Genomic DNA, 20352 nt, shown 5'->3' with positions numbered 1-20352 from the left:
ACCTGTGTTTCATTGATTATGCAACAGCATTCTACTGTGTGGGTCATAATAAATTATGTATAACATTATGAAGAATGGGTATTTCAGAACATCCAATTGCACTGATGAGGGAACTGTACACAGATCAAGAGACAGTCATTCAAACAGAACAAGGGGATTCTGTGTGGTTTAAAGTCAGGAAAGGCATGCGTCAGTGTTATATCCTTTCACCATACTTACTCAATCTGTATGCTGAGCAAATAATCCGAGCAGCTGGACTACATGAAGAAGAATAGAGCATCAGGATTGGAGGAAGACTCATTAACAACCTGCGTTATGCAGATGACACAACCTTGCTTGCTGAAAGTGAAGAGGACTTGAAGCATTCACTGATGAAGATCAAGACCACAGCCTTCAGTATGGATTGCACCTCAACATAAAGAAAATAAAAATCCTCACAACTGGACCAATAAGCAACATCATGATAAATGGGGAAAAGACTGAAGTTGTCAAGGATTTCATTTTATTTGGATCTACAACCAATACTCACGGAGGCAGGAGTCAAGAAATCAAATGACACACAGCATTGGGCAAATCTGCTGCTCTGAAGTGCTAAAAAGCTAAAATGTTACCTTGAAGACTGAAGTGCGCCTGACCCAAGTCATGATGTTTTCAATTGCCTCATATGCATGTGAAAGCTGGACAATGAATAAGGAAGACTAAAGAAGAATTGATGCCTTTAAATTATGGTGTTGGCAAAGAATATCGAATATGCCATGGGCTGCCAAAAGAATGAACAAATCTGTCTTGGAAGAAGTATAACCAGAGTGTTCCTTAGAAGCAAGGATGGCAAGACTCTGTCTCACATATTTTGAACATGTTTTTTTTTTTTTATCAGAAGGGTCAGTCCCTAGAAAAATACATCATGCTTGATAAAGTACAGGGTCAGCAAAAAAGAGGAAGACCCTCGACGAGATGGACTGACACAGTGGCTGCAACCATGCGCTCAAACATAGTTATGATTGTGAGGATGGCGCAGGACCGGGCAGTGTTTTGTTCTGTTGTACAGAGGGTAGCTATGCGTTGGAACAGACTCAACGGCACCTAACAACAACAACGTGCCCCACAAAATGCATGCTTAAATAAATGCCACTCACTTCCAAGGAAAGCAGGAGTTTGTTTTGTTTTGTCTTTGTTTGCTTTGGTTTTGCAGTAGGAGCCAGAGTGTTAAGACAATTTTCCATTAGTGCATAAAACATGGAAACCTCCCAGCTTCACGTGGTATTTATCATGAGCTGTCAAAACCCTGGTTCTCTGTTGTAGCCAGAAGTGTGACTTGACCATATCAGACAAAGCCTTCATTTTGCTATGGAATAAAATCAGCTATAACTGAGTAGGCAAAATCTGATGAAATAAATTCCAGCAGCATTAAGGCTACGGATGTTCATTGTTGCTAAGATAAGCTCTGGAACTCTGATTTTTCACATCACATATTTGTACTTAAAGCCCTTAATGTAAATAGCTTTCACCTTATGGTTTCATAAACCATACTGAGCTTACTGTTTCTCAAATAACTATTTCCAAACTCTACTATGTTGTTGTTCGGTGCCACCGAGTCTGCTTCAATTCATAGCGATTTATGTACAACAGAACAAAACACTGCCCTCTCCTGCGCAATCCTCACAATCGTTGTTATGTTTGAGCCCATGGTTGCAGCCACTGTGTCAATCCATCTAGTTGAGGGTCTTCCTCTTTTTCACTGACCCTCTACTTTACCAAGCGTGATATCCTTCTCCAGGGACTGGGTCCCTCCTGATAACATGTCCAAAGTATGCGAGACAGTCTCACCATCCTCGCTTCTAAGAAACATTCTGGCTGTACTTCTTCCAAGACAGATTTGCTCATTCTTCTGGCAGTCCACGGTATATTCAATATTCTTTGCCAACAACATAATTCAAAGGTATCGATTCTTCTTCCGTCTTCTGTATTCACTGTCCAGCTTTCACATACATATGAAGAAACTGAAAACACCATGCTTGTGTCAGGGGCACTTTAGTCCTCAAAGTGACATCTTTGCTTTTTAATTCTATTGTAACTAGAAATAAATTGAAGACTCAGAGAGTGCCTTGGAAGAGGAATCTGAGATCACAAGTAGTTTCCACTATCATAAAAATAAAACCAGACTGCACAACAGTTATGCCTACTAGAATTTCTACTGGGCTCTGAGGGCACTTACGGGTCTCATCTGACCTTCATTCCTTATTTTCTACAGCAAAGGGGAATCACTGCGGGTAGGATATACGGAAAAGAGGTGCCCTCCAATCCAGACCCCAATAGAGTGACCTTCCCAAAGTAACATATTATTACCTGCTGTTTACATGCTTCCATGCTTCCCACTGCCCTAAGGATAACACCCAAACTCCTTCAAGCTCTGGCCCCAATCTCTGTCCAATGCCATCTCCCACTGCTCTGCCCCTCACTAATGTCACTCTAGCCACATAGGTCCTTTCTGTTTGTTTCACAAACATGCCAAGCTCTAGAAAGTACCGCTGTAGACAACAGGTAGAAAGGCACACTGAGTAGCGGAAACTGCATGTGCAAAGGCCCTGAGGTTAGCAGGGAGGCAGTTGAGAGAGGTGGATTTGGACTCCGGCTTTTGCAAAGTTTAGCTGGGCTTTATCACTTACTAAACTGTGCTCTGGTACAAATCATTCAATCTCTATGAGGATTAAAAACTTTGAGGATGAAATAGTCACTTCATTCAGTAGGCTCTGCACTACATCTCACAGGTGGTAAATGATTAATGAACGAGAGCTGGTTTTAATATTAAGAGTTGGTGCCTGGGACGGGTGATCATAGAAGGGGACATGAAGGAGGAGGGGGTCAGGCAGGTCTCCAGGGACCAGATGAAAAAGGACCATATGTGCCCTACCAAGGAGCTGAGACAGCTATGGGTAGAGATTCACAAAGCAAGAATTGCTAACCATTGTTCTAGGAGCTGGGGAGCCGGGGAAACAGACAGGTCCCCTCCTTTGCCATGGAGTCATGAAATTCACATCTTAGTGGCTAGACAAATGATGACAGAGGGAAGACAGTGTCAGAGACGGCCTCTTCAAGAGATGACATGCAGGAGTTGAAAACCTCATCAGGGACACAGGTCGGGCAGCCTCCTGTGGCAGATTCGTGCCCTGAATCACCACTAGGTACTCACTGTGTTCCAGTACCATCCAAGCTCAGGGCCAGGCTAACAGTCTGATGCGTTTCTTTTGACTACAGTAGTTACATTTTCAAAAAATTCATAGGAAGATAACTAAGGAGGAGGTGCCACTTGACAACACTAATTATAGTGACAACGCAAAAGCAAATGCCAGGTGGCGGTGCACTGACCAGGGCTGGTAAAGCTGCAAATGCAGACCAACGTGGGCCAGGGTTGGGAATGGAACCTGCGCTCCCTTGGAGGCTGGAGAGCCATGCTGGCCAGGCCCAAGGAGAAGATGTGGTTCCTGCATTGGGCTGGGAAGGTATACAACACTTCAGTTAATAAGTTAATAAAGGTACAAATGCTAATCAGTCGCCATTTGGATTTCATCCTTTAGGGTGAGGAGAAGAAGGTAGAAAGCTTTAAGAAGTTTAAGTTTCAAGGCTGTTCGGCCACATACATCAAGCTTTTAAAATCAGTCATTCACCTCTGGCTTGGCAAATCACTGCTGGAGAGTTATCCGGCCTCTCCACCTGCTTATGTGCTCAAAGCGTGAGTAAAGCTCCACATGGCTGGAACCTACCTACATGCCCCTCAAAAGGAGCTGGTTCAATACATCACGGTCCTTTCACTCCAACTGCCGCCTTGGCAGACATCATTAATCAGCCATTGCACTCCCTCCTCAAGGAGATACCCAGGCAGCCACAACCAATCAGTGTGTTGGCCTACAAAACGACATCTATTTGGTATCCCTGGCATGCAAAAGGGAGAAAGGTGTCATAGAAAAGGTGACATTTGAGTTGGGCTTTGGAGCTTCAGGAGACTAAGCAATCCCTTCCAGCTGGAGCATCAGGGAAGGTGATCACTAAAAAAAATGTGGCTGTGAAAAAGCTTTTAAGGCTGTAAAAAATCACAGGAATTATCATAATTACCCTCCAATCACAAAAGGATTATAAAAAACAAAAAACACCTCTAGCACTTCCTCTCCTATCAGAATGTCTCTATCTAATCACATTCAAGAAAATCACCTTCGCCCTCTGTTGGCTAATCAATTAGATGCTTTCTGATTAATTAGACCAAGATACCCCCTACATTTCAAGAGCAACTGAGGCTTTGGTGGTCATACGCCCAAGCCCTCCAAAACGCTCACTTAGATGCTTCACAAGCTAAGATTTTTAAATCTCATGGGTGTGTGTGTGTGTGTGTGTGTGTGTGTGTGTGTGTGTTCCACTGGGTCTGGAATCACTTTCTGTGATGATTACATACTGTACCTACCTGTTGCCATGGGCCAGAATCAACTCCACAGCACCCAAAAACAATGAAGTTTAAAAAAAAAATCTATCCAGTGCCTTAACACACTTCTGGACACCAATTATGTGCCAGGGATTTTATGTGCATCACCTACATCTGAAGGAACCCTGGTGAAGCAGTGGTTAAGCACTTGACTGCTAACCTAAAAGGTTAGTGGTTCAAACCTACCAGCAGCTCTGTGGAAGAAAAGACCCGTTGGTCTGCTTCCATAAAGATTACAGCCTCGGAAGCCCTATGGGGCAGTTCTCCTCTGTCCTGTAGGGTCGCTGTGAGTCAGAATTGACTTGACGGCACAACAACATGTCCATCATCTCATGAAATCCTCACAACCCTCCTGCAGGGCAGACAGGCCTGCCTGATGAGTGACAGCATCAGCTCAGAGACTTGAGGTTATTACCCTCAAGTGTCAGAGTCAGGAAGTGACAGAGTGGGGATCTAAACACACACTAGAAGGCCCCACTGTCTGCTCTTAACACTCCATCAAAACTCTGGGCGGTGGAAAGTGACCCCTTCAGTGGGAGTCAAAGGAGATAAAGTCTGGAGGGAAAGCAGCAAGGTGGGCAGTGGCTCCATAGCCAAGCTCACCATTAGCCCTTTGGAGGGTCTCTGAAAAATGCAGATTCCTGGATCCCACATCCAGCAATTCTGATTCAATGGGCTGGAGTGCAGAGGTTCAAAGCAGTTCTTTTTAAAGGCCCAGTGACCGTGATGATCAATCAGATCTGGGAACCGCTGGCAAGGAGAAAAGGGAAAGCAGAGCACAGACTTAGGTGTGAACTGCAGCCGGGCCATTCTCTAGCTATGGAAACATAGTTTTTCCGTTCATTGTTTGTAAAATAGGGATGTCACAAAACCTCCTCCACTTGTCAGCTTTCAACTTCTTCAGAACTTCCACTGATATGAACAAAACCACAGCCACAGAGAAACTGCATCAGCCCTGTCTGCCACCAACAAATGGCGGTAACTGTCACACACAGCCTGTGACTGGGTAATGGTTTAGCAAGTTAACCCATTGCTGTCAAGTCAATTCCAACTCATAGTGACCCTACAGGACAGAACAGAACTGCTCCATAGGGTTTCCAAGCCTGTCAATCTTTACAGAAGCAGACTGTCACATCTTTCTCCTGTGGAGCAGCTGATGGGTTCAAACAGTTAACCTCCTGGTTAGCAATGGAGCACTTAACCACTATGCCACCAGGGCTCTTTAATGTCACAGCAAGTTAGCCTACAATAAAAACCAGCTGCTGTAGTGATACGTTCTGTCTCACGGCGACCCCATGAGTGTTGGAACAGAATTGTGCTGTACAGGGTTTTCAAAGCCTAATTTTTAAGAAGTAGATATCCAGGGCTTTCTTCCAAGGTGCCTCTGGGTGGACGCAAACCTCCCATCTTCCAGTTAGCAGCTGACCACGTTAACCACTGGCCCACCCAGGGACTCCTAGTCTACAACAGCACTGCTCAGAAGAGGGTCCACGAACTGCTACCAGTCTGAGACAAGGCAAGGACAGAAACAAAGTAAGCAGTGGGAAATGCCTAAAGCAATTTGATAATGCCAGACATTTCATGATTTTCTTTGCTTTTTTGGTATTTTTCAAAAGAATGAGTCTGCAATGAATTGGAAATCTAAAAGAAGCAAACAAAAAATACTGGTTTTTCATCACAGAAGTTTGACAAATACTTGCCTACAACACACACGCTGTGTTTGAAGCAATGTCTTGCATTAATAACCATAAAAAACGATGAATAATAATTATGAAAAAAGACAAATTATGACCATCTTTAGATAAATGTTTTAAGAGTTGAAAAGAAAAATAACATAGAACCAACGGTGTCAATACCGGTTGCTCTTGAAGAGTGTTAGTTCAGGCTTGAAAACTAAGAAAATCAGGAGCTTAACCTGAAAGAGCGCATGTCTAGACCTAGCCCAGGACACAGAATCATGGGAAATCCTCAAAACATCATAGTTAGCATCAATCTCTTTGACTCTGGCACTGCTGCAGGTTTCACACAGTTGCCTTTTCATGCCCTTTTACCAGAGTATGGAGGTGAGGCTCAGAGACAGCGCAAAAGCCCAAGGTCACAGAGCTAAAGAGTTAGAGTTGAGATTTCAGCCCCAGTTGAGCCTTCAAGGCAATGGATAAATAACCCTGGAAGAGAAGTACTGTGCCTGTCTGAAAGCAGAAGAAACCTAGGCTCTGGGAGGAAAGTGACCTGTGAAGCCATTCAGTTTATTCCTTAAGAGGGCCAGGAGCAGGGTACCTGTTTTCAAATCCAGTGCTCTCTGCTTCTCCACTGGAGACCAGGAGACTCTCAAAAGCAATGAGAAATGGGGAACTATTTCATAAACTGAGGTTCTCTCCCTATGGAAGGGGCGATGATGACAGTGGGGAGGAGGGGTGACAGGGCAGGTTCAGGGAACACACTCTGTGCCAGGACTGCCACACATGGTCCACCATGACTACCACACCTGCTCCACCACCACTGCCGCACGTGCTCCACCACCACTCCCACACGTGCTCCACCAGGACTGCCCAGAACTGCTGCGCTCCACCATGGCTGCGGTATGTGCCCCACCATGACTGCCGTACGTGCCCCACTGGGACTGCCATACATGCCCTACCGGGACTGCCATACGTGCTGCCCATGAATTACCCCATTCTGACCCTACAACTCCCCTAGGAGGTAAGTGCTATTACTGTCCCTGATTTTACAGGAAAGGAAACTGAGGCACAGAAATGGTAAGCAACCTACCCAAGGCCACATCAGGAAGTAAGTAGAAGAACTGGGATTCAAACTCCCAAGTCCGTGCCCTTGACCTCACCCTTTTATGCTGCCTTTCAGATACATTATCACCTGTGCTGAGGCGGGGTTCTCCAGAGACCAGCAGGACAGCGGACGGCCTGGAAGAGGTAATGACCCCAGGACCGGACTGCGAGCAGCACAACCGCCAGTGGCCATCATCAGCAGGTACAGCAAGAGAACCATCTGGGCTCTGGCTGCTCCCACTGCCCCCGAGCCTCCCAAGGCCCAGCCTGCTTGTCACAGGCAACTTTACAAACACTCGCCTCGGGTGGCCCTGGCAGCATGTGAAGGAGCACCCACAGTAAGCAAGAACCTCAGCAAAGGCAGAGCCTGCCTAGATCTGAGCTCAGGGTCCAAAGGAAAACCCCAGGAGCTCCCTGGCAGCCAGAATGAGTCTTCCTTAAAATGGCTTTTGCCTCATGGGAAGGCATTTTGGAAATGAAAGAGTTTCTAAATGAACATTTTTTAAAATCTTTCTAAATGAAAATTCCAACATGAAGACATTTCAGGGGAAGGTCCGGTATTACTTTCAGGTGGTCTACATCAAGAACAGGAAATTAAAGAGTGGTGAGCATGGAAGTCAAATCCAGGTCCTGTCTACTCATTGCTGTGTGACCTTGAACCAGTAACTTCACATCCTTGATTCTTGATACCTTATTTGTAAAAGAGGATGTCACCTCCTATTGTACAGGGTTGTCACGAGAAACAAACAAACAAACATAATACGGTTCAGGTAACTGTCCAGTGCTGAAGGATACTTAAGTAATCGTAATAAGCACTTCCTACCCAGCCTAGCCACTTTACACATTAGCACCTATGAGAAGCCTGAGAGGCAGAGATTTATCCCCACTTTACAGGCAAGGAAACTGAGGCTCAGAAAGGTGAAGCAATTGTCCAAAGTCACCAAGTCTGCAAGGAGGAAGCTCAGTCTGGCTCTAGGACTCACAGCTCTATGACTCCCACCTTCCCATTCTCTGCAGTTTCTTTCTTCCTTCCAGTCCCTCTTTTGCTTAATTCTGCAGTGTGTGAAAACTGATCCCGGGAAGTTGCTGGGCCTTGTCCTGAGGAGGCAGGAGCATTGGTATCTTGGGACCAATGGTCCTCGATGTCACCTCATGAAGCTGTCTGAGTGACATGATCATACAAAGCCCACGAGGCAGGTCCATGCTAAAGTGCCACTCAGATACGCTGTGCTGTCTCAGCCTACGGAGCCCCTAAGATAAGTACAGGCTTGTAAGTAAACCCTGGCGATAACTTCACACTTAAAAGAGACTTCCTAATTGTCTCTGTAACAAGCTCCTCCGTGCTCGGAACACTGAGTTGGAGAGAAGTAATACTTAAAAACGTTTGGCTGAGATTACGGTTTAATGGAGAGAAAAACACCCAGAACTCACAACAGCTCAATTAAGAACGACATGCCTCTGAGACACAGATGTGTAGGTAACTGTTACAGCTATGTCACGGAGTCGCTGAGTCCCAGTCCCTAATGTTGCTCCTTGTTTCTGGTGACACGTGACCTTTCGGAGAACACACAAGGCAAGCCATGGAGAAAGGTCGCACAGAGCAGCAGCTGCTAACGGCCCAGATAACACCTCTTCCTCCAGCCTTCTGTTAATGGCCCTTAAAGAGCAAAGGCAAAATTTACAGAAATTACAACAAAAAAAGACCAGTTGACGCCTTCTTGGTGGTTGTTTGAGACAAATGAGCAATGACAGAAGGAAAAAAAACAAAACCCAACCGGGAGTTCCAGCCCTGTGCTAAAAGACGTATCCACAACAGAAGAACAGCACGGAGGCATTTACACAGCTGCTCAGATTTCTGAATAGGTTTCCATCAGTTATCACTCACCCTGATGGAGCATCACGGGGCAGGCCATGTGGCAGAGTGGTTTCGGTGTATCCTCTGGAGCCAGGTGGCTAGGGAGTAAAACCCACCTTCCTCATGACTAACTGTGACCTTGGTCAAGTGACCACACCTCACATCCATAAAATGAGGCTAATAACAGTGCAAATTTCACAGAAGGTCGTGAGGTTTAAATACGTCAATACATTAGGAGTGCTTAGCACGGGGCTTGGCCTACACAAAGTCATCCATGAATGTTGGCCATTATCATCCCATTAACCAGGGGCCAAGAGAAACAGCCAGTGTGCCAGTCCTGTGGATTCTATACCATTAATCCCTCTTGGATCTGTCCCTGCCGCTCCATCCCCACTGCCAGGGCCTTGGCTCCACAGCATCCCCATCTCCCACCTGGACAAGCATAACAGCCCCCAGGTGCCATGCTGCCCCTCCTGATAACCTCTCCCACCCCCAACCTGATGCTCAGGTGGCCCTTTAAAGCCCAAACCAGATGACATCCATTCTCTACTCAGACCCTTCAATCATGTTTACAAATAACGTGATATCATGTCTGTGATTTGCTTCAAAATAATATGGGGGTGGGGAGCTAGTGGGTGGGGCAAGCATGGAATAGGATTGCCCTTGGGTTGATGGCTGGTGGGGGCTGAGTGGGGCTGTGTAATGGGCACATGGAAGTACGTTATACTATTTCATCTACATTCAAATTTCTCCATAATGCAAGGTTTAAAAAAAGATCCCTGAATGGCTTCCCACTAGTCTACTTCCTTGGCATGGCACACAAGCAGTGGGTGGAGGGGAGAGGCGAGAGAGGGAGGACAGAAGAAAATTCAAAGGCAATTCAAAGCAAGGGCTGACAGTGACCAAGTGAGAACACCTTCTGCCCTCCACTTCCCAGCACACCTCCTAATATCCCACCCAGTTCAAAGCTTAGCTTGCATTTCAGTTTCTCTCCCTCCCCAACTCCTTTGATCCATCCACCCATCTTCTCCACAAATGGCTCTTCATCAGTACTAGCAACAACAGCTGTTACTATTTTCTGAGCACTTACTACATGTCAAGCCACCAGAGCCACAAATAAAGGGAGCCGTCATGGTACAGTGGTTAAAGCAGCTTGGCTGGTAACCAAAAGGTCAGCAGTTTGAGTCCACAAGCCGCTCCGTGGGAGAAAGATAAGGCAGTCTGCTTCCCTAAAGATTTACAGCCTTGGAAACCCTATAGAACAGTTCTACTCTATCCTATCGGGTCACTGTGAGTTGGAATTGACTCGATGGCAGTGGATTTGGCTTGGTTTTATACAAATTAAGAAAATGGTGTGCCCTCTGAGTGGTCACAGAGCCCTGGCTCAGTGAGTGGAGCACAGCTGGATACAGCTCCCACTGATGCCTAGAGCCAAACATGCATGTGCACTGTACAACCTGCACATAGCAACCTTAGACACTGAGCTAGGTGCTAGTATTGCTCTTGTTTTACAGAGGAGGAAACTGAGTACAAATGAAGCTAGATTACTTGCCTATGATCACAAAAAGACAGTAAACAGCTGCAACAGCTGATACTCAGACCCAAGCTCTTTTCATTACACAAAGCTCCCGTAGAAAGAGGTGTGGCATTGCTGTGGCTGGCCTTCATCCACCCCAGCAGACAATGCTGTCTCTGGGCAGCGTGTACAGTCTCCCAGGGTCCTGGCATGAGCATAGGATCTCACCTGACTCCACAAGTCTCACTTGGGCTTGCTGCCAGCATTGCCACCAAAATCAGACACTTCCAGGGCTGAGTTCTGTTCCATCAATTATGGCAGAATCAGTGGAAGAGAAAGGAGAAAGGCTCCACTCTGTCAACACAGCATATAATGTAGTTTACCTGGCATCATACAATGGTTGTAATCATAACCCATTATAAGTACAAAACACTAGGCTAGGCTAGGCTGGCAAAAATGGGTCAAGAATTGCTTTAAAAGGCTCTACTGGCCTCTCCTTTCGAAACCATCACTGTTACTGCTGGCTCCCAGAGGACAGCTATCGATTTTCAAGGATCCTGGAGTTGGAAGACAGCTCAGTGTTGGCCTCATCAGCCTCCCCAGCACAGAAAGCCTTCTCCAGCCTGCTGGGCAGCAGCTGAAGAAGAGGAGGAAGAGCAGAAGATGATGCTACCATCATTAAGAGTAAACACTGACTGATCTGGTTCTTAACACTTTATTTGTATTAATTAATTCATACAGCAACCTTATGAGGCCAAGCCATGGCTATCCCTGTCTTTGGAAACTCATCTTGAGTATCTGAAATTTTTAAGATTTATTCATCATTCACTCACTCACTAAGTATCTACTAGGCATCTACAACTTACCAAGCCTTCTTCTAAGCACTTTCGGATATAGCAGTAAACAAAAGACAGAAAAATCCCTGCCCTCATGGCCCTGTTGCTGTTGTTAGGTGCCATTGAGTCAGTTCTGACTCATAGTGACCCTATGTACAACAGAATAAAACACTGCCTGATCCTGTGCCATCCTCACAATCATTGCTATGTTTGAGCCCATTGTTGGAGCCACTCTGTCAGTCCATCTTATTGAAGGTCTTCCTCTTTTTCACCAATGCTTTACATGACCAAGCATGATGTCCTTTTCCAGCAACTGGTCCCTCCTGATAACGTATCCAAAGTATGTGAGAAGAAGTCTCGCCATCCTCACTTCTAAGGAGCATTTTGATTGTACTTATTCCAAGATGGATAGGTTTGTCCTTCCAGCAGTCTGTGGTATATTCAATATTCTTCGCCAATACCATAAATCAAAGGCATCAATTCTTCTTCAGTCTTCCTTATTCACAGTTCAGCTTTCACATGAGCCAACTGAAAACACCATGGCTTGGGTCAGGTGCACCTTAGTCCTCAAGGTGACACGGCCCTACATTACAGCTACTGGCCCATCTAACAAAGGAGGAAATAGAAGAGGCCTGTAGAGTTCACTCCTAGTGAAAGCTAGTAAACAGAGGACTTGGGATCTGAACCCTGAGCCTGAGCTCACAACCACCATGCTGTACAATCCTCTCGGCCCTGAGGTCAAGAACACTGGCATGAAGTTCCTCTCTATATGAGAACAGATATGCCTCCCTGGCACTTCTGGAACTACTGGTCCATTTCATTCACCTATCAGTCATTCATTCACATTTCTTCATTCATTCAATCAAATTTTCTGAGCAGCTGTGGCCTGGTACTGTCCTGGGCACTGGACATCAGTGGTGACCTGGACCTTGTCCCTGCCCTCAAAGAGCTCCCTGACTCCTGGGAATTCACAAGCTGAACAGCTCCCAAACAGCATGGGAAGTGGCCCAGCTGGAGCGCATCCAGGTCCCTGGATGCTGGGAGAAGTGCCTGCCCAACATGGGAGGACAGGGAGGGCCTCAGAAGGGGTTACGTTAAGATGTGGCTTGAAGGGGAGGAAGAGGTTAGGCAACACAAGGCAGGAGAACAGGTTCAAACCCAGGCCCGCCACTTCCAAGCCCTGCCGTATATCTGTCCTGTCTCCTCAGCTATGAAGTGGGGAGCCGTCACGCTGAGCGGGGGCGCTGGTGGGACAATCAAATGCGATAAGAATGGACTTGAGCATGCTCAGTCTGGCACATAATCCAAGCTCGCCACAGGGCAGCTTATTATTATTCCTGAGAGCCGGTGGCCAGACCCAGGGAGTTATATAACATGGAGCATCTAACACTAGCTCCCCAATCCAGGATGTCTCCAGAAAATATTTCACCTTAAAGTGCTGTTTTTACATTTATTGTGCAGGGTGCTGAAAGCCCAGAATTTCATATAAAGATGTAAATTCTGAAATTATGTAGCCTTTGTCATACTGTAACGTCCTCCAAGTATCAGGAGAGGCTGGTGTGGATTTTTAATCATATTCCTTAGGAAGGATACACAGAACCTCCTGAATATTTCAAACACAGCTCTATAAATTATGTCTAAGTTTCAAAGGAAAGACAGTAAATGAAAAACATTAAATTTTATGAGTATCGAAAATGTTTTTCTCCCTCGAGAGTCCCTTTCTCATACCAAACACCACTTGCTTAAAGCTGAGAAGAGCCCCTTCAAGTAATGGCCAGCTGCTTCTTCCAGGAAGGAGTACACATTTATTCATGCCAAGTAGTAATTTGTGGGCACAAACACCTGTACTGAAGGAAGATTGTACTCATCTATAAACAGGTGGTATGGGGCAGTGGTTAGGAGGAGGAACTTGGAGCTGGATGGCCAGGACCCCATGCCACTCTGTCAGTTACTTATCATGTGACCTTGGGCAAGCCACTTAACCTTTCTGGGCCTCGGTGTCTGCAGGAGTAAAATAGTGGGTGATTAGAGCGCTTTTATCACAGAGTAGCCATGAAGATTAAATAAGGTAGTATGTAATTGTTGTTAGCTGCCGTCTAGTCAGCTCTGACTCACGGCGACCCCGTGCACAACAGAATAAAACACTGCCCAGTTATGCACCATCCCCGTGATGGGTTACAGATCAGACTGTTGTATTCTATAGGGTTTTCATGGGCTGATTTTTGGAAGTAGATCATCAGGCCTTTCTTCCTAGCCTGTCTTGGTCTGGAAGCTCTGCTGAAACCTGTTCAGCATCATAGCAACATGCAAGCCTCCACTAACAGACAGCTGGTGGCTGCACATGAGGTACACTGGCTGGGAATCGAATCCAGTTCTCCACAGACATAACTAAAAAACCAAACCAACCCCGCTGTCGTTGAGTCGATTCCAACTCAGAGCAACCTTAGAGGACAGAGTAGAACTGCCCCATAGGGTTTCCAAGGAGTGGCTGGTGGATTCAAACCGCCATCCTTTCAGTTAGCAGCCATAGCTCTCAACCACTGCGCCACCCGCGCTCCCATACACAACGTAAATGTTACTGTGACTCCAATTATTACAGCCACAATTAACACACTAGAATGTGTACATCTCTAAAATTTCTTTAAGCCCCACGGTCAACACAATGGAAAGGCAAGATGTGATGTTTAAACAAAAAATGAAAGTTAAAGACACGCAGACAGGGTTTAAAGCTGGGACCATGCATTACTGGTTTTGACCCATGAATAGGACCAGCTATTATTTCTATACAGAAGCAAGGCTCTAAATATCCCTCAGCCTCACTGTTTCACCTGCAAAATGGAAATCACAATCCCTCAAAGGGTACTGGGACTGGCCCTCAGCAGGCATTTCACAAATATCACTTAACTGTCTTGCTTCCACACAGGGTTACAGGAATAAACCTTTTTCTCTGGGTCACTGCACCCCCATGGCATACCCAGTGAAGATAAATGCAATAATGTAACAAAGCTTCCCTCCCTAACACCTCCAACAGAGTGCGTCATCAGATGTGACTTCCCTTCGCTTTCTATCACCTAAACAATTGGCATTACAGGACAAGAGCACGCCCACCTCCCAGAATGCAGCAGAGGTTAAAGGGAGTCCATGTTCTCAGCAGGACCTGTCAAGCTGGGGGTTAGGCCTACATTTCTTTATCTTCTTGCAGAAAGCACTGGCCAGGAAGGGACTTGGCTGGCTTTGCAGTCATGTGCCCACAGCTGCTCTAGCCCTAAAATAGGAATGACATTAAGACAATGAATGGGCCCTTGTGACAGAGACAGTGGTGCTCACCAAACCTTTCATCGGCCTCCCTAGATTTCCCAGCCCAGTGGGCACAAGGGCACAGACTTTTGACTCATCTGGCCAGTGGGCTCCAGGCAGAAGTTACATGTCTCTTCTGAGTCAAAGCATATGGCTGTTGGTGTGAGACCCATCAGCTGTCTCTTATCCTGCCACGCTAAGTGAGAAAGTCACTTAGTGGCTACCAGATGGTGGAGCCTCTGTCAGCCCTGATCCCGCGCTGCCCCTGCACAACTGCACTGTACACACAGTATAACGGGAAATAAACTTCTGTTGTATTAAGTTACTGAGACTTGTTTGTTCCTACAGCAGAACTAAGCCTGCAAAGATTCCTCAATGCCCAAGGTGCCAGATGATCAGGGTGACCTAACCAGGTTCTTAACGATGTCTCCTCTTGGTGTGGGGTAGGGTAGGAGGAGGAAGAGAATCCCTTTGGGCCTTCTAAACTGTTTGGAGGTTTGGGCCTGGCCACGAGGCGCAAGTAACTAGTAATAACCCTACAATGCCCCTGAGTGGTCACTCTGCCACCAAGAGAATCAGAGATCAATGGCTCAGGTGCTCAGCCCCTTAGCAGGTCAAGTTTCAGGCCATCCACCTGGCAGACACCTGTTGAAGTCCATTCTCGTAGGAAATAAACTAGCCAAAGATCACATAAGTCAGCAAATAGCAGAACTGGAATTCGAACCCAGGTCTGGTGAGCTCAAAACCATGCTCTTCCTACACTGCCTCCCACATCCATCCATTCATCCATCCGTTCGCCCAACCATCCCGTCCCTCGAACCATCCCGTCCCTCCATCCCGTCCATCCATCTAACCACCCACCCAACAAATATTTATGGAGCATCTACTATGTGCCAAGCACTGTCGAGACACTGAGGATACAGCAGTAAACAGACAAAAAGCCCTGGCTCCACTGCACTTACAGTACAGTACCCAGGGTTATAAATGCTTATTCACCAAGGGCCAGTGTCTTTGTGCCTAGTCACAGAGAATGGGACTTTGGACAAATCAGGCTCCCATTGAAACTCTGATTCCCTTGCAGAGCCCTGATTCAGCACCTGAGAAATTCACCATGATTTCTATGCGGCCTCCGGGCAGAAACTGTTAAGTGCTCGGCTACTAAGTGAATGGTTGACAGTTCAAATCCACCGAGAGGTATCTCAGAAGAAAGACCTGGTGATCTAGTTCCAAAAAACCAGCCACTGAAAACCCTATGGAGAACAGTTCTACTCCGACACACATGGGGCTGCCACGAGTCAAGATCGACTTGATGGCAGCTGGCTTTTTTTTTTTTTTTTTGGTTTAGAGTACATTTCTAGCTAAGTATCCCAGAAAGGAGGAGATGAGTAAGAAGCAATGAAGGAGACAATGATAAAGATGAAAAAGACGACAATGAAGAAGACAAAGACAATGAAGGAGCAGCAACAAACATTTTCTGGCTATGAATTCAGTTGACTGTTACATCTCACATGAAAAAAAAAGTTGTGCTTGGTGCTTAATGCTCTCTGGTCAACATCTCTGAATCTCAGTTTTATAAGTGACGACCGACAGGACAATGGGGCCTGGGCAGAGGAGATATACGTTCCTGGCTTCCCACTCCTCTGCATGTTTAAGCAACTGTTGCCACTCTCTGCCCCCAGCAGGGGCCTGGGAATGGGCACTCGCATCCCACATGTCGAGTCATGGGGCTGGGTCCAGGCACCAATGAGGGCCCAAGGGAGCTGAACATTAAATAGCAAATAAAAACCATGACAGGTCTAGAGGGAGACCATGGAAGAAAGGAAAAAGTTCTTATCCTGTTTTGTGAACAAGGCACATGCATTTTCATTTGGCAGTGGGCCGCACAAATTATGTAGTCAAGCTCCACAATCAGCAAATGAGAGAGCTAAGGAAAATATTTCTAACACATGCGATGAAGAGCTTGTACAAATTTCCAAGTGACAGGGCCTCTCTCCTATGCTTGGCCACAGGCATTAGGAAGGATTGAGCCCACTCCTGGGTTCCTACTCCACGCCACACCGCCACCCCCGAGTGACTGACTCAGGGCTGCCCACGTCAGAGTCTATGAGAAGCGAGAAGATGTCTGCTGGGGCTTCTGGAAAGAGAAGCTAGCTCTGTCTCCCTCTGAGTGGTGCGGCCAGAGACCATGACAGGCCTCTGTGCAGAGGCTGAAGGGCACAGCATGGAGGCAGGGTGGAGAGACAGAGAGAAAGTTTCTCCTCCGTGACCACTTCCGACTGTCACATCTCATCTGCAGCTACCTTTTTCAGGACATTCAGGAAGTGCTCCTCTGGGGACAAGGCAGAGTCATACTGGTCCCGTGAGAAAGGTGTAACCTCAGCGGATACTTTGGCAGACTGACACCCACGAGCTTTGAGGTTTAAGGGCCATATGGTAATGTGACACGAACATGGCCTTTGGAAGGACAACAAGCCTAGTTTTACTCCCAGCTCTATCACCTACTGGCTGGGCAACCTTCAACAGGTGACACAATTTATGCGTACAGAGTATCCTGGGATGGTTAAGAAGATAAAATGGAGGGAAAAAAAATCAGTCCCTTTGCCTTCCAAGGCTTCTTCTAGTACCTCAATTTTCTCTCTAAAATGAAGAACAAATGATCTGTCACTTGCCATTCCTTCGGAATTTACAAGCCAAACCCAACCTGTTGTTGTCGAGTTGATTCGGACTCAGAGCAACCCTGTAGGACAGGGCAGAACTTCCCCACAGGGCTTCCAAGGCCGTGATCCTTACAGAAGCAAACTGCAGCACCTTTCTCCCATAGAGCAGCTGGTGGGTTTGAACTGCCAACCTCTCCATTAACGGCAGAGCGCTTTACGCTCATTTATGGCTCCTCTGCTGTTGAGGGATGCTGAGCAGAGAGTTCTATTTGGCTTGGCTTTACCCATGTTCAGTGAGTTCCAAACCAAAACTTCCTCCCTAAAAGCAGAAAGACAATACTAAGTCATTTCAATCTTCTATTAGCTACTCTGAGGCAATCAATGCCTCTGGGTCTCTGGCGATGATCTCATTTAATTTAAAGTGTAAATATTATGTTTTTCTGTATCCCTAAATGCCAGCTGGTTCTTCTGCTCTTTCGGTAATGGTTTAACAAAGACAAGCCACGGCCATTGTGACACCCGGAGAACCAGCCAGCCCGTTGTCTTCCGTGGAGCGCCTTAGGGCAGTGGGGGGGATTCCCACTACCCAAGTAGACTCTGGCCAGGCCAGTTTCTAGCTGTATGAGCTGGAGCAATCTCCTAATCCTTGCTGTGCCCTAGCGCCTTCATTAGTAAAACGGGGAGAGTTACAGCACTCATTTTATGGGTTTTGGTAAGAAATAACTGGTATCATATGTGTAAGGCACTCAGCACACTGTCTAGCAGATAATAAGACCACAAATAACATTAGCTGTTACTATTACTATTAAGGAGCCCTGATGGCGCAGTGTAAGCCATCATAAAGGTCAGTGGCTCAAACCCACCAGCAGCTCTACGGGAGAAAAATCTGGCGGTCTTCCCCCATGAAGATTACAGTCTGGGAAACCCTGTGGAGCAGTTCTACCCTGTCCTATAGGGTCATTATGAGTCAGAATCAACTCAACAGCTCCCAACAACAACATTATTGTCATTAATAGGCAGCACTGCCAGGGCCTTTTTTGATTGATGAAATATAGTTCTTACAGTCCATGTAGCAACAGTTAAGATAAAACTAAAGATTTTTTCCAAGTCTGGAAGATCCTTCTAACCCTTCCCTGGGGTCACCTAAGAATACAATAGAACGATGACCATCTTCCTGGAGCATCCAAAGAGGCTGCGCTTTCACGGGACACCACTTTGGGAAGTGCTGTCCAGTGTCTGCTTTGCCTCTCCCATTTCAGTGTCAGTTGCTGCCCATGGGAAAAGTCTAGAAGTGACAGTCAACCAACAGTCAACCTCCCCACATGTGCATCTTGGAAGATTTCATTTTCAGGCGTGTATTTGCTGAGTGAATGCTGAATGAACGACATGTCTGAAAGGTTGAATATGAAATCAAATTTGAGAAACTGCTGCCTTAAATAGACTCTGGGGGCTGATGGTTTAAAGCAGAGGGGGGCAGCCTGAATGCCTACAGGGACCAGGCAGGTACAATATGAGAGAGAAGCAGGCTAGGTGGGAGGGGGTGATGTGGAGAGGACGATCCCCTTCAAAGTGGGACAGCCACCACTCAGCCCCTGGGGGCAGCCCAGGGAGGACACAGAGCCAGTGTTGTTGGATCTTTCCATTTTTCCTAAGCGAAATTGGAAATCAAGAATTTTACAGGAAATGTCATGACTGTTCAACATTGTCAGTAAATTCCAGTTTTAAAAGAACATTAGTCAAATTAAACAGATCTATGGGCTCCATGTCGTCCACAGTTTGCTGGATTCCAACCTCTGATTTAAAGGTGCCCATGAATGAATTCACCCTGGAGAGGAAAAATCTTTTGCCATCAGAATAATGTCCGCTTTATCCATCTGCTTTACAAGTCAGGATTAAATGAGATAATCCATGCAAAAGGGTTTTACATAATGCTTGGGACACGGTGACATTCAAACACTGCCTAGTACTACTTTGTTCCTGGGTGGTGTAAATAGTTAAGTGCTTGGCTAGTAACTGAAAGGTTGGAGGTTCAAGTCCACCCAGAGGCACCACAGAAGAAAAGCCTGATTACCTACTTCTGAAAAACCAGGCACTGAAAACCCTGTGGAGCACAATTCTACTCCAACACACGTGGCGCTGCCATGAGTTGAAACAGACTCAATGGCAACTGGTTTCTATTATTTTTCCCTTAAGTGAGACCCACACAGATACAAAGAGGGAGCCTCACAAACGCAAAGCCCCAGATCTCAAAGTCACCAGTGTTTCTTCATCAAAAGACCTGTCAATAATCAGTTGACATGAAAGTTGCCCCCAAAGATAAGGGGCTTCGTCGGAGTCATGCTTTGCTTTAAAACATCCCAACCAAAAGATCTCTAGGGTACTGAGGTTTTAAAACCAACGTTTATCATTTCAATGCATTTGTCTTCAGTCAAAAGTCGGAAAAAACCTCAAATGGACGGCTTCAGCATGGACACTGTCTTTGAAGTGTGATTCCTACTTGTTCCCTTCTTTCTGCAAGGGATGACACATTTTTTTTTTCTCTTTCCTAAAAACTTATCAGTTAAGCAACCTAGCTATTTAACGAGTAGGGCCAACAGCTGCAGAACGAAACAACATTCCCATGGGGTTACATGTATTGTAGTGAAATGATAAAGATGAACACAGAACACAGAAACACAGGGTACATCCGAGTCAGCAACTGCACTTGTCATTCTTGAAAAGGTCTCTGGGAATAATCAGACTGAACTTGCCTGGACACGTTCTTTCCTAAATCAGTCATCTAACATTATGGGAGCCCCTACTTCCCACTCAATCCCCAAGATGTAGGCTCTGTGAGAGAAGTGGACAATGGTCCAAGTAAGACCTTATCACCAAGTAAGGAAAGAATCCTTATCAGACAATATGGTACCATAAAAAGAATGGAGATCCTAGAGTCAG

The 20352-nt window shown here is 46.1% G+C and overlaps 1 protein-coding gene across 7 annotated transcripts in view; it reads right to left on the bottom strand.

Annotated features, from left to right (window-relative positions):
• Window positions 1-20352, bottom strand: part of SNX29 (sorting nexin 29) — a 768639-nt gene that overhangs the window by 212138 nt on the left and 536149 nt on the right. The window contains exon 16 of one of the 7 annotated variants that reach the window (XM_049902696.1): window positions 230-409. The exons of the other annotated variants lie outside the window; for them this stretch is intronic. Coding sequence (XP_049758653.1) covers window positions 314-409 — 96 coding nt within the window. The 3' untranslated portion in view covers window positions 230-313. Of the gene's footprint in view, window positions 1-229; window positions 410-20352 lie in introns of those variants that run through there. 7 annotated transcript variants of the gene reach the window in all.

This window comes from Elephas maximus, chromosome 12 (genome assembly GCF_024166365.1).
Source record: "Elephas maximus indicus isolate mEleMax1 chromosome 12, mEleMax1 primary haplotype, whole genome shotgun sequence".
Taxonomy (NCBI): Eukaryota; Metazoa; Chordata; class Mammalia; order Proboscidea; family Elephantidae; genus Elephas; species Elephas maximus.
The sequence above is the reverse complement of the archived record's forward strand: the minus strand, read 5'-3'. Positions and strand labels throughout refer to the sequence as shown.